General features: G+C 47.4%; 1 protein-coding gene across 1 annotated transcript in view; it reads left to right on the top strand.

Annotated features, from left to right (window-relative positions):
• The first annotated feature begins 2,180 nt into the window (after nucleotides 1-2,180).
• The window catches only part of LOC138299788 (all-trans-retinol dehydrogenase [NAD(+)] ADH4-like), a 195,055-nt gene continuing 182,114 nt past the window's right edge, over nucleotides 2,181-15,121 (top strand). The window contains exon 1 of the mRNA XM_069238346.1: nucleotides 2,181-2,329. Within this exon, the coding sequence (XP_069094447.1) occupies nucleotides 2,312-2,329 (18 nt within the window). The 5' untranslated portion in view covers nucleotides 2,181-2,311. The remainder of the gene's footprint in view (nucleotides 2,330-15,121) is intronic.

Genomic DNA, 15,121 nt, shown 5'->3' with positions numbered 1-15,121 from the left:
GACAACAAAGGTGTTTTAGGGCCTCACTGTTTTCAGAGCACTGTCAATGTGTAGCCTTTATCATGTAATCCAAGCATTTGCACTTCAAATTTCACCACGGTCGTCACCCCCGCAGGCCTTATAAACCTTGAACTTGTGCCAAGAATATTAAAGTATTGTGACAAAAGGAAAATCAGGTTTTTGTGCAACAAATATGGCTTAAGAGCATGCCCATTGTGGGGGCAGTAGATGGGGTATTTGTGTATAAACAATTTTCACTTTCATACTAAAACAAAGTACACTTTTTTACCCATAAAAATGTATAAATTACTGTTGGGATGCGGGAGAAAACAAGGAAGAAAATGATTAACTGCATACTGTTCAACAACTGCTGAAGTATGATACCATCAGCTATTCATGACCTTTCAGCCAACAGGATGTTGCATTCTGGGGCTTGTGGGTTTGCTTTTAACTGTTAAGGCCTCATTGTTCCATGCAAAGGGATATTGGCTAAAAAGCCAGGGCTGGCTAAAGGTGTCACATATGAGATGGAGCCATTTAGCAAATAACATTATTTGGGGGATCCACGCCACCTTCTAAGTAACTATGTTTGAGTCAGACACACACCTGCCAGCTTCTTTGAAAGGTTATCCCATTCTTGGCTTTGCACGAGTTCAAACTGTTGAGGACCACCACTGACGCTGCAAGCTTCGCCTTCCTTAAACTTCTAGTTACCCACATCTGCTGAATGGGCAACCAAAGAAGCAAAAAGAGGCCATTCCGTTTCATGTGAGGGATATTGGAGAATTATGATATAATTTCCTCTGACAGCACTTCCTGTGTTAGCATGCCACGAGACACTCATTGCCCATCCTAATTATTAACCAAATATTGTTTCAGCTATTGTGCCCTGGATTTACTGGTGCATAAAACTCTGCACTCACATAAATCACTTTACACCTGCCAGAAATCTATTTATGCATTCCTGGCAGGCCTGAAATAGATGAATTTGATTGTGATTTCCCTTTATGAATTTGGCCCAGTCTGTGCTTCAAGTTACATATATTTAAGCAGGGGGGACAGCCTTGCCAAGATTCCCAGATTCATGCGTGATGAGATGATCCAGTACGGGTTTTTTCTTTGAATCCTAGGACTTGTAGACTTGTTTATGCCATGATAACACCCAAAGTTCAAAGAAAATAAAACTGGGCTGGAGCAGCATATCATGCGTGGACAGGGGAAACTTGGCACTATGAGGGTGTGAGCGCATACATGCCAGGTTTCTAAGGCCCATGCATGATTATTTGAGTAAATTCGGATATTTTTCTTAGAATTCTGGGACTTGTAGTTGTGTTTAACCCTGTGTAAAACCAGAACTACAAGGCCTGGATTTCTAAAACAAAAAACGGGACTGGCCTAAACTAGTCACACGAGGACCCAGGAAACTTGGCAGCTATGCTGAGATCATTGAGAGCATTTAGTTCAATTGCCCTTTAGTCAGGACCACTGGAATTATGCGGTTGTGATGTTTTTCGCATGATTATAGATTTCTCGCATATGCCACATAATCCATTATTTGCTGCGTAATATGACGACTTTAAGAAAAAAAATGTTTATAGCTGAAACAGTTTAACGACTATTAAAAATGCAGCAACACGTGTTGACGGGCAGGGGAAGCAGCCCTTTGCAGAGGATAACTGGTCACCTTAGAGTTGCTTATTGCTAACAAGTGTTGAAATGACGAAATAATAAAGCAATGCTGCCATATAATGTGCCGCATTACTCCAAATCATTTCTCTTTTCTTGATACATAATTTAGTCAACCATGCCTCATAATTTGGCCTTCCCCGCCACATAATTCCAGGGCGCCCTGCGATTAGTCGCACGTGAAGCGTCCAAGAGTAGTGTCGGTGCCCGTGTGGTAGTGTACAACGACATATAGCTGCAGAAAAAGCTGGTATTTTTAAAACTCTTATTAATTTTCCTAGTATATTTTTATTTTGTGTTTATAATGTTTAACGGTTTATAGAGATGAGACCGTTTTTCCTACTTTTTAAAAGTAGTGTGAACGGTTGGAGACGCTCATTCACAGCTACAGTCCAGTACAAGGAGCGGGAAGGCTGCAGCTGCGCGTGTTTGCAGAATGTCCGATTGGGCGGCGGAGGGGGAGAACCGGAGAGGAGGCGGGCGAGGGGCTGGGATTGAGGGACAGATGCTGCCGACTATTTAATGCCTCTCCGGGTTCACGCGGGCCTCTTCCGCAGGAGAGACACCGAGCCGCCCACAGCTCACGCGCGAGAGCCAGCAGCAGCCCCCAGGGAGGACAGGCACCATGAGCACAGCAGGAAAAGTAAGCAATGTCCTGCTTTTTATCTGCACTTTTAGATACATGTATGCACTCGCCGAGGGACCTTCGCGCGGATCTGAGACATTTGTAAGCAGCCGAGGCGGGGCACGGGGAAAGCGCAGGTGGCACTCCATGTGAAGGATTTCAACTAACATGCAGGTTGGTTGGCGACCATTCACTGCAACATGGAATATGCACCCGCTACACCCCAGCCCAAAACAAGTCGCGCTATTACTTGAGCCCCTGCTGTGGCCTCTACGTCAAGAACGACAAAAAGCATTAACCTTTCAGGTGAAACAGGAGAGAGAAAGCGATACCCATTTAGTGGCTGAATTTCACATGGTGAAACCAGAAAACCTGGCATCAACCCTGCTTCCACCGCTTGACTCAATTGTGTGACCCTATGCAAATATTTTATTCCATCAATCCTTCTGTTTTCTCTATTCTCACAAATGAGATCACCTTCAACTAGAGGTTATGTGGGGTACAACAACCTCTTAGTTATGATTTAATAACCTATGATATTACTATGATGATTGCATGGGCCACATATAGAGTACACATGGCACGTGAGTTGCCTCTTAGTTTACTCTTGGCATGGGGGGGGGGGGGGGGCAGGGGTTGAGTAGGAATGTTTCCTAAATTCACTTTTAAAAACAACCACTTTGAATAAGAGCCTCCCAAGGCAATGATATAATCTGAGGTAGGAATGTAAAACGCTTCCACCTGTTACAGAAATACACATATATGGATTTTTAATAGACTGTATAATAGCTTCATTTGATACTTGTTTCGTCCTTTAAGTGCCAAATAGCTTTATGGCGCGGCTCGATCTCGGGATCTCAAACGGGGTCTTTGAGTCATGCCAGATTACTGATTCCGCTCCCTCCTTAATTTTTGGCTCACCCACTCCTTCCAACCTCGATGTGTACTGCTGCTTCTCTGTGGGACACCACTTTTGTACCATTACACAAATGCATTAAAAGCCGCATATTTCACCACGGAATTTCCCTTTCCACAATCCTAATTTAAAAAAAGCATAACAATGTTTTGGAATTCTACCTTCGAGCAAAAACAGGCAAGTGCACTTTCCAAGATCTTGTTTCATTATTATTTTATGTATTTAAAAAGTCTGGTTAGTTCTAACTTTCCATTCAGGACTGAATTTAAAAATTGTTTATTTCTTGCCCAGAGAAAAGGTCAGATTATGGCCAGAGTTATGGCTTTGGAACAAGGGAAATTAACTTGAATCCCAGCGTCAATCCAACACCCTGTGATTCTGAGCAAATCACTTAATCTCACCGTGCCCCCAAAAAACTGAATGTGATAATGTCAAATGTAACCGGCGATCATATAAAGCGCTCCAATATCTTCGGGCGGCGTTCGTGCCTCATAAAACTGAAAACATGGGTTCTTCTGTATGAAATACATTAAAGCAAGAGTGAAATATGTTCGTCAAATAAAGGTAGCTCTGTCGACACCCAGCACAAATAAATAACTTTACAACAATAACGTGTTCTGCAAAAAGCGCTTAATACCACAGTTTTATCGTTTGTAAGCGCTATATATCCATTATTCAGCACAATGCACCGACCTCTGGAGACGGAAAGGATGAACTTCCCTTTCCAGCATTAAACCTTATAAACTGCAGGTATCACCACAGCAGCAGCGACGAGCTTACACACGAGCTTTTACCTGCCTTCCCCGTATTGCGCACCCTTTGCACGGATGCTGGTGTCACCCTGTAAGCCTATGGGTGTGCGCGCCCTGCTGATGCGCTGCCCCGTGGAGGGTGCCCTTGCTGACAGGTATTCATTGGGCTGCGACTTCCCGTACACCTTTGTGGGCTAGTTCTTTGCTAGATACTAAACACTGAGAGTGACAGCGTGACATGTATCCTGTCTGTGCATCCTCTGGTGGTGGGTAGCAGTGTTTCAGTGATGCCTGCACTGATATTTAATGCTCAGACACAACTTCCTCCAGTGGTTAAAGATTGACGACAGCCGCTACCCCTTTTTTAGCTTTCCATAGGTGCCAGGTGTTAGATCTGTCCGCCTTAGGGTGGGCATCCCCCCATTCTTTTTGCCTTCTCCCCTCCTGTTTTGCTGAATTCTTTTTCATTGGCCTTAGGACTCTGGACACCTTACCACTGCCAACTGGTGCTAAAGTGCTTGAACTCACTCCCTGAAACATGGTAACGTGCATAAACCTCATTGGCATATTTAACTCATTATTTTAATAACCAATTGCAATAAGTTTTGTTTTTTTCACAAATACAAACCATATTTAAACAAAATCAGCTCCAATGGCCTCACATTCATGCACCAAGTGATCAATGCCTGCCATACCGCAGCATACAATTGTTTATCTCCTGCAAAGTGCAGTGTCCCAAATATAAAAATGTTCCCCCTTCTTCTTGCAGCGCGGGTCACAGTGAATGCGGGTTCCCTGCTAAGTGGGTCAGTGAGGCCCATACCTTTTCATATTTTTTGTGTACTTCATGCATTGTAGACCGATTTTTTCATTGATGCACACTGGTGCATGCCCCTGATCCACTCATGCAGAGGAGGGGCCTGCTACCCTCTCCAGTGCTTGGTCAAGTCTCTTTTGTCCATCAGCAAGGCCATCGCAAGGAGCGAGAGACTCGAGCCACCGAAAGAGTATCCATAATACCTAGCGAATTTAGTTCAGTTGTCTCCCTGTCATCTTCCCAACAATTCTGTTGACCGCTCTCCAGCATCTTTTCGTCCCCGGGCACTCCCAGATCACACGGTAAAAAGAGCCTGGGCCTAGGCCACGCTGGAGGCACTCGGAACCACGGACCTTCCCAATGCACCACAGCCAAGCAGGAGAATAATACATTCAGTGTAGATACTTGAATTCTATGAGGCAAAAGCGCATGGCGATTGTGAGCTCTCTGGGTGCCATCTTAGCCTCGGACCACTCCTCATCGTCGAGGGTGCCCACGTGCACCTCCCACCTCATTCTCAGGCTCGTCAGGAGTATTGGTTAAGAGTGATTTGTATAGTCGTGAGAGCCCTCCCTTTCATAAATCGTCAGTTATTAGTTTGCTTTCTAACCGGTTGTACTCAGTGAGCGCTTTCAAGTTCTCCTTATAGCCTTGCAGGGCACGTCGAAGTTGTAGATAATAGTATAACTGGGAGGAGTGGAGGTGGAATTCAAGCCCTAATTCCTAAAAAGATTTCATGTGGCCCTCACCCAGACATCCCCTAGAGTTGAGATAACAATAAGATCCCAACAATGGAACCCAACCTAGCCCACCATCCCTTACAACAACGTCCCGCCATGGGCGCGGTCACCCTGGTGATAGCACAGAACCATTTCATGTGGCAGAGGGCCTCATACCAACAAATAATGGGGACATGGGTGAAAGGGGGCAGGGCGCGAGGGGGAGACTTGCTGTACAGCAATGTGAGTAAGCAGTGTTGGTGAAGCAAGTCTAATCCCAGTCTATGAGAGGGATCGCCCCTGTCTGCCCGGAACCAATCGTTGATATTGACTAGTTGAGGGGTCAAATAATATAATCTCAAATCCGCCTAATTCTGCTTCATAAGGAAAGAAACTAACTTCTTCAAAGGAGACCCTGAGTATTTTCCCCCTGGAGAAAGCTAATGATTTGTGCCTGTAGCTCTGTAAAAAATGGTAGGCAGGAGTGAACATGGGTCGTGCTGTAAAATGTAAAGGAAACAGGGAAGGGAGACCTTTGCCATAGAGAAGGGCAGTGCAGACCGCACCTTCATGTCCCATCTTGTCCTAGTCAGTAGCTGCGTTAGATTTTGCTCCCAGTATCATTTTTGTGTGAGGGCTACCATCATACCCAGGTAGCAGAAGCTGTCGCCTAACACCTGCAGCCTAGGTTCAATCACCTCCTGACTAGGACCCCTCGTATTGGCATTAGGGTCGACTTCCCCACTTAACCTTGAGTCCCTATGCATCCCCAATGGCATAACATAAGGCCCGCAGTGCAGAGAGGCCCCCTCAGAAAAACTAATAGGTGGTGGGCGTAAGAGGAGGAGGCCCCATCCATGTACTTTGCAGGGGTGTCACCCTCAAGTTTCATTAATCCACTGGCATCCCCATAGATGTGATCTCTGCATGTAGAGAAGCATATCATTGTATCCAAAAAAGCATGCGGTCTTCAGCTCTCCCTTCTTACCAGAAGCCAAAAAGGCAAGCACCTATTTTTAGGAGCTCCTCAAGGGGCTCCATTAGTAGCGCCGTTAGCAAGGGTCAGAGCAGGCAACCCGTCTGGGTGCCCCTTTCCATGGTGAAGGACCAGTGGTTTAAATGGGCCGGTACTCTCCGATACTGAGTACCGGCACTTTTTTATTTTGAGAGGGAGAGTACCGGCATATCTCAAGAAAAACATAATACTTTTAATTGGAGAGTACCAGCACTTCTCAGAAACAAGCAGGTACTCTGGTACAGAGTACCTGCACTTCTATTTTTCCATTTAAAGCACTGTGAAGGACTGAGACAGGACTCCATTCACAAGGACCTGGTCCCAGAGTTCCATGTATAAAAGGGAGACCCAGTGCATAAAGCGGGGCCCAAAGGGCATTTTGTGCAGGACTGCCAGCAGACAGGGCCAGTGCACAATTTCAAATGCCCGTTTTGTGTCAACTAAGAGGCGGGAGGCTTCCTCAGACAGTTTGCCCACATGAGCCAGGGATAGATGCAAGCAGCCGACACCTGTTGGGCACAAAGTTGTTTTGGACGTTGTAGACCACTGAGTGCACCAGCTTGCTGAGGTGGGTGGGCAGCACCTTGGCAAATATTTTTACTTCAATATTGATAAGAGAGATGAGACGCTAGGAGTGGCATTCCTCTGGAGGCTTGTCTGGTTTAAGAAGCACTGTGATTGTAGCCCCATGCAGGTCTCAGGGCAAAGGCCTTCCTTTCAAAGACATCCTCATACAAAGCCAGGAGGGAAGAGCAGCTTAACTAGAGCTCAAGTGGGAACCCATTCCGGCCTAGGGTCTTCCCAGAGGGCATGGACAAGATTGCTAGCTGAATTTCCTCTGCTCAGATGGGAAGACCAGATCCTTGCACTCTGCCACTGAGAGGGATTTCAGGGGTAGGTCCCTGATGATGGGGGTTGTCTTGTTCAGCGGAAGGTTATTCCAGTTGAGCATACAATGTTGTAAAGTGTGAGGCAAACTCACTCACCAAGAGGTCTACCCTACAGACTGCTGTCCTATTCAGGCTCTTTAGGTCAGCCACCAAGCTGTAAGGGTGGCTGGAGGTTGTGAGCCAATAGAGCAGTTTACCTGCTTTCTTTCCCAGTTTGTACATCATGCTCTGTGAGTGGAACCCACCAAGGTGGGTATATCTAGGTGCTTCTGTCGGACAGAAAATCAGATCTGGTGGAGTCTACACTGCATTGCTGGTGCAGTGGATGCCTGCATCACTGTTCGAGCTGAGTGATCTTGTTTTCAAGACAGAGCAGCTCACTCTCCCCGTGCACAGTCTTCCCAGGGACATATGAGAAAGCCCTCCCTCTAAGGACTGTTATGAATGCTTCCCATAGCATGGTTGGTGAGGAGGCTGTTCCCTTATTGAGGTCAAAGTAGCCAATGATTGTGGTGTGGGGCTGTTCTGTGAATTTGCCATCTAGAAACTACCAGGTGTTCAGCTGCCCCAGTCCTCGCTCCTCTACCAGCCCACCACCCACAGTCGCCAGCACTGGGGATCGGCCTGAGAGCCCCCTTGAGAGGATACGTGTCTGGGTGATGTATCTGAGGTCCAAAGAGAGGACCAGGACCTAATATAATTAGGAAGAGGTATAATGAGGAGGGGAGTAATATGTGTATTGCCTTTCTGCCCAGTGCTGTAATCGCCAGACATCCTGTAACCCGCACTTCGGCCCATGTCCGAAGGCACATGGACCTAGGAGCACGTGTGGCAGAGTTTGTGTATTGTAGAGGGTCATCAAAGCATTCAAGTCTCCCCGTATTAATGTGAAGCTGTAGGAGGCTGGCCTGGCTTGTAGTGGATACTAGAGGTACTTACACCTTGTGCCAGGTCCAGTTATCCCTTATTAGTGTAGAAGAGGTGTTTCTAGCAGTTTAGGCTGATAGAAGGTAGCTATGGCAAAGCAGCTTAGGCTGAACTAGGAGACATGTAAAGCTCCTACTATACCACTGGTGTCATATGCACAATATCATAAGAAAACACAATACACAGATATACTAAAAATAAAGGTACTTTATTTTTATGACAATATGCCAAAAGTATCTCAGTGAGTACCCTCAGTATGAGGATAAGATATATACACAAGATATATGTACAGAAACCAAAATTATGCAGATAATAGCAAAAGGAAGTGATGCAAGCAATGTAAAGTTACAGTAGATTGCAATAGGAGCACATAGGTATAGGAACAACACAAACCATATACTCCAAAAGTGGAATGCCAACCACGAATGGACCCCAAACCTATGTGAACTTGTAGAGGGTCGCTGGGACTGTAAGAAAACAGTGATGGTTAGAAAAATAGCCCACCCCAAGGCCCTGAAAGGTAGGTGTAAAGTGCACCTACTACCCCCAGAGAGCACAGAAGTCGTGATAGGGGGATTCTACAGGAAGAACAAACACCAGCAATGCAACAACAGTGGATTTCCAGACCTGAGTACCTGTAAGACAAGGGGACCAAGTCCAAGAGTCGCGACAGTGTCGAGACTGGGCACGAGCCCAAGAAATGCCAGCTGAGGGTGCAAGGAAGCTGCCACCTGTTGGAAGAAGCTTGGTGTTCTGCAAGAACGAAGAGGACTTGGAACTTCCCCTTTGGAGGATGGATGTCGCACGTCGTGAAGAAGCTTGCAGAGGTATTCCCATGCAAAAAGACCGGAAACAAGCCTTGCTAGCTGCAAGGGTTGCGGTTAGGGTTTTTGGATGCTGCTGTGGCCCAGGAGGGACCAGGATGTCGCCACTTGGATGAGGAGACAGAGGGGGCGCCCAGCAAGTCAGGGAGCCCTCACAGAAGCAGGCAGCACCTGCAAAAGTACCTCAACAGGCACTTAGAAGAAAAGTGAACCGGAGTCCACCCGAAGTCACAAAAGGGAGTCCCACGACGCCGGAGGACAACTCAGAAGGTTGTGCACTGCAGGTTAGAGTGTCGGGACCCAGGCTTGACTGTGCATGAAGGAAATCCTGGAAGAGTGCACAGGAGCCGGAGCAGCTGCAAATCACGCGGTACCCAGCAATGCAGTCTAGCGTGGGGAGGCAAGGACTTACCTCCACCAAACTTGGACTGAAGAGTCACTGGACTGTGGGAGTCACTTGGACAAAGTTGCTGAGTTCCAGGGATCACACTCGTTGTGCTGAGAGGGGACCCAGAGGACCGGTGATGCAGCCTTTTGTTGCCTGCAGTTGCAGGGGGAAGATTCCGTAGACCCATGGGAGATTTCTTCAGAGCTCCTGGTGCAGAGAGGAGGCAGGCTACCCCCAGAGCATGCACCACCTGGAAACAGTCGAGGAAGCCGGCAGGAAGAAGCGATACAAGGTTGCTAGTAGTCGTCTTGCTACTTTGTTGCAGTTTTGCAGGTGTCCTGAGCAGTCAGCGGTCGATCCTTTGGCAGAAGGTGAAGAGGGAGATGCAGAGGAACTCTGGTGAGCTCTTGCATTCGTTATCTGGTGAGATCCCCAAAGCAGAGACCCTAAATAGCCAGAAAAGGAGGTTTGGCTACCTAGGAAGGAGGATTGGCTACCAAGAGAGGTAAGAGCCTATCAGAAGGAGCCTCTGACGTCACCTGCTGGCACTGGTCACTCAGAGCAGTCCGGTGTGCCACAAACACCTCTGTTTCCAAGATGGCAGAGGTCTGGGATACACTGGAGGAGCTCTGGGCACCTCCCCTGGGAGGTGCAGGTCAGGGGAGTGGTCACTTCCCTTTCCTTTGTCCAGTTTTGCGCCAGAGCAGGGCTGGGGGATCCCAAAACCGGTGAAGACTGGCTTATGCAGAGATGGGCACCATCTGTGCCCATCAAAGCATTTCCAGAGGCTGGGGGAGGCTACTCCTCCCCAGCCTTCACACCTATTTCCAAAGGGAGAGGGTGTTACACCCTCTCTCAGAGGAAGTCCTTTGTTCTGCCTTGCTGGGCCAGGGCTGCCTGGACCCCAGGAGGGCAGAAACCTGTCTGAGGGGTTGGCAGCAGCTGCAGTGGAGACCCCGGAAAGGCAGTTTGGCAGTACCCAGGTTCTGTGCTAGAGACCCGGGGGATCAGGGAATTGCCCCTCCAATTCCATGATCTTAGACATGTTACATGGCCATGTTCGGAGTTACCATTGTGACGCTGTACATAGGTAGTGACCTATGTACAGTGCACGCGTAATGGTGTCCCCGCACTCACAAAGTCTGGGGAATTTGCCCTGAATGATGTGGGGGCACCTTGGCTAGTGCCAGGGTGCCCTCACACTAAGTAACTTTGCACCCAACCTTCACCAGGTGAAGGTTAGACATATAGGTTACATATAAGTTACTTAAGTGCAGTGGTAAATGGCTGTGAAATAACGTGGACGTTATTTCACTCAGGCTGCAGTGGCAGGCCTCTGCAAGAATTGTCAGAGCTCCCCATGGGTGGCAAAAGAAATGCTGCAGCCCATAGGGATCTCCTGGAACCCCAATACCCTGGGTACCTCAGTACCATATACTAGGGCATTATATGGGTGTACCAGTATGCCGATGTGAATTGGTAAATTTAGTCACTAGCCTGTTAGTGTCAAATTTGGAAAGCAGAGAGAGCATAACCACTGAGGTTCTGGTTAGCAGAGCCTCAGTAAGACAGTTAGGCATCACACAGGGAACACATACAGGACACATACTTATGAGCACTGGGGCCCTGCCTGGCATGGTCCCAGTGACACATAGACTAAAACAACATATATACAGTGAAATATGGGGGTAACATGCCAGGCAAGATGGTACTTTCCTACAGAAGCCAAGAGTGGCAGAGTTTAGCATTTGTAATATTGTCCCAAGTGTCAAGTCTAGTAGGTGGGAGGGAGTGTACAGGCTGCAGAGCGACTATGCCTGCCCTTAAAGAGTTCTGAATATTATTACTGTATAAGTGCCTCCTTGAATCCAGGCCCAATCAAAGACAGAAACCATCCAGCTGTAGCAAGAGAATTTTTATATTAAAGTGACACAGGATGGCTGCCTCTCTTGCAGAAGTATAACATGGTCTTGTATGCCTTCAAACCACAGGGGTGATCCCATTAATTTGTCCAATCAGCATTTAGCACATAATCATTTCTTGGCAATCCTTCACGTACAAATCACATGCCCAGCTATCTCCAGGCAAGATTTCATACATTCATAAATAATATCCAATCAGATTAAAGAGAAATACTGAATTATAAGCAAATACATTGAAATAATCATGTGTTCTCCACAATATCAATATCAGTTGGGGATTTTTCTAAATTAAGAAATATGTTAAGCAATGACAGGTGTTCTGATTCAGTAATAGAACATCGGTGCTGAGCTAGCATTCTGTGGTACATCACAAGTGTTGTCTCTTGAGCAAGCCTCGCATCAAATTACGGTCCAAGCAAAAATCAGAAAAAGAAGAGTTCATCAAGGCCCTCTGTTTCAACAACAGGCAGTGTCCTTATCATTGAGTGTTATAGGGCGATCCAATACAAATGGATTCCATACCATATCAAATTGGGATTCTACATTACAAACCGACCTAGTGGGTCTGTGTGCACCAACAAAGGGAAAGTCCTTTTGAACAATGTTGCCCATCCTCTGTACCCCTAATGTATCCTGAATGATAATAGCTGTGTCGTCCTAGAAAGAAACATTCTGTTCCCAGTAAGTGTGTCTCCTGGAGAATAAGCACTGCTGGATGGAGTCTCAGTGCAGGTGAGCCCATTCACATTCAATGTGTCTATGTTGTGTTCTCCTGTGAGCCCCAAAGCTAGGCCAGCTGCCATTGTGTCTGGTGCTCCGGGTTGTGGGTCTGAGAAGGAACCTCAGCTGAACCTTGCACATCGAATATCGTGGTCACGATTTGAGCCAGTCTAATATGAAGCCGGTGGGATGGGGCCCCTCAGCACCCTCGGAGACTACAGCAATTCTGATGTTTTTTCTCCTGGACCTGCCCTCCACATTCTCTGCCTTGGCTTCTAATTGCCCTACTCTGTGCTAGAGGGCTGCCAACAAAGTCTGTGGGGTTGTGGCTGTGCCCTCAACTTCAGAGAGCCTCCTACCGGCCTAGTTCACCTGTTCTGTTGTGTTGCAGAGATTCTGGCAGAGTAGGGACAGGTCAAGACCTAGTTTTCCTATCTTACCCTCAAATGAGGTTCTGGAGTCCCGAAAGGCTTGAAGAATTGAAGTGGTAGAATCCAGGACAGTGCCCACAGGCAGAGGCCCCTTACTCTCAGCTCTCCAGTTTATCCACAGTGATCTTGGTGAACTTATCTATCTTCCCCTGGGTTGGGGCTGCCACTCTTTCTTTGCCCTTGGCATCCACCTGGCCACCAGGGCCCAGTCACATATAACACTGAGGGTCCAGTAAGGTTTTATATCCTCTGGAAGTATCTCTCAACTGGTCTACCACTTCCTGCCAAAGTGACCAGCTGGCCAGGCCTTCCAAACACTTGGGCTCACTGGCTCTTATGCAGTTTACAGGGCAGCCCCGCATCTGCCTCCCGAACCTAGGATTTACTCTGCATTCTCCCAAGGGTGAGAAGTATGGGGGTGATTCAGCTCACCTCTTAATACTGCCTCTGGGCGCATTCAATATCCTTGCACCTGTTCTCCACGCCCCTCTCAGGTAGGTTGACCAATCGCTATGGAGCCAAAGGGCCACTCCTCCCACCGGGGGGCTGCAGCCCAACGCTTTCCAGCACTCAGGTGCCAGCAAGAGGGGGATACTTCAAGTCCCTACTGCTCCTCCGGGAAGATCACAGGTCGATAGATGACCACTCTTGCACGCCTTGTCGCACTGCCTCCTTCTCTGAGGCCTGTGCAGATGCTGGCATGCTCCCACTGAAGAGGAGGAAAGGGGAGGGTGGCATATTTAACATGCTTAGAAGTTCCTAGCAAAGTGGTTTAACATATACCCACAGCCAGTAAATTAAATGCTATTAGTTGGGCCGCAGCACTTATTGTGCCACCCACTTTAGTAGCCCCTTAAAATGTGTCTCAGGCTTCCCATTGCAACCTGTGTGCAGTTTTAAACTGCCAATTTTACTTGGCAAAGTAACCATTTTGTCAAGCCTAAAACTCATTTTTTATTACATATGTCACCCCTACTGTAGGCACTAAATACCACATAGGGAAGGGTACATTATACTTTAAAATGTGGGCACATACTTTTAGGTTTTCCATGTCCCTGTAGTGAAAAACTCACACAGTTGTTTTTCACTACTGTTAGGCTGACATCTCCCAGAGGATAGCATTCAGTTACCTTATTTCATTTGCTACGTGATAACCCTTGTTTGGCAACAGTAGAAAAGTCATGTTCAGTGTCTAAGGAATTGTAATTTAAAACATTCTCCTATAGTAAAGTCACAGTTCTGAAAATACAGTTTTTAGAAAGTTGGTATTTTCCTGTCCTAAGCATTTGATACCTGCAGTCTGGTTCCTAGGTCACTTGACTACGTGCAGTTGTAAGTTGGTCTGTCGGTAATCCTCCCAGACTGTCACACAATAGGTAGACTGGGTTTTGGCAGAGTGGGCCATCCTGACAAGATGAGAGAGGGGTGGAGCTGTGCACAGCCTCACTTACATTTGAAGTAATGTGCCTCAGTTCACACACAAAAAACTTCACACTAGCCTTTTGTGACCTCATACGTCCCAAGGCCAGAGCAGGGAGGAAGAAAATTCTAGCACTATCTGTGGCAAGGGAACTCTATGAGTTTCCTCCATGTCAAAGCTGGCACTAGGTATGAAACTAGGACCCTCAGGCCCACTCTTAAGTTCACTTCTGGACCTGTGGAGGTATACCCTGCTGACTGTGGCCTGTTGTGTGTTCCTGCCCAGCTGCACTAAGATGACTGCCCTACTGCCTGGAGCCTGACCTGGACCCTCAGGGGGTTGCCCTGCTGCTTGACACCTGCTTTTCTGCTAGCACCTAGGACCTCCAGAGTGGCTGAAAGGACTGGTTTGCCAGACTTCTGTTCAGAGATCCAGGGACACAAAAAGATCCAGCAACTTACAAGAGTCTACCTTGATCCAGCTAGAAATGATTCCTGACTCTCCAAGTAGTGTCCTCTCTGTCTTGGATCCTTGGAAGTGGTGCTAAAAGTGCTCAACCAGCCAGAATCCAACATTTTCTGCCAAAATGTGCTCTGAGAACCGTGAGGAGAAGGAAACCTACCTGCTCGCCAATCCATCCAAGGTGCATCAGTGGTTGGCCGGACACCACAGTAGCTCCTGCTACATTCTTCTCCACGGCAGCAAATCATGTTTAGCAGCTCTTCACTTTGGGGGGTATCCAGCCTCCAGGAGCCATTGTCAGCTACAGATCCATCCAGCGGGGAATTTGTAACTTCCACAAAAGGTACTAAGTCTTACAGTTGAAATATTCACCACAACTTTAACCAGCGGCACCCTGACTACGATGCCGGACACCACCAGCTGCCTTGCCCCACTGAACTTTACCTTCTCAGTAGGGGTAGGTGGAACTCGCAAGTTTTGCTTGGCAAAATTCCAAGGAGTTACATAAAAACTCAGCGATATTCTGCGGAGTTCCGTGAGAGGACGAATTTGGGCCTGTTACGCTGCTAGCACTGATTTGTAGCATCAGGAATTTCTTCTGTGTTGT

Source organism: Pleurodeles waltl, chromosome 1_2 (genome assembly GCF_031143425.1).
Source record: "Pleurodeles waltl isolate 20211129_DDA chromosome 1_2, aPleWal1.hap1.20221129, whole genome shotgun sequence".
Classification (NCBI taxonomy): Eukaryota; Metazoa; Chordata; class Amphibia; order Caudata; family Salamandridae; genus Pleurodeles; species Pleurodeles waltl.
This window is presented reverse-complemented; position numbering and strand designations above follow the sequence as displayed.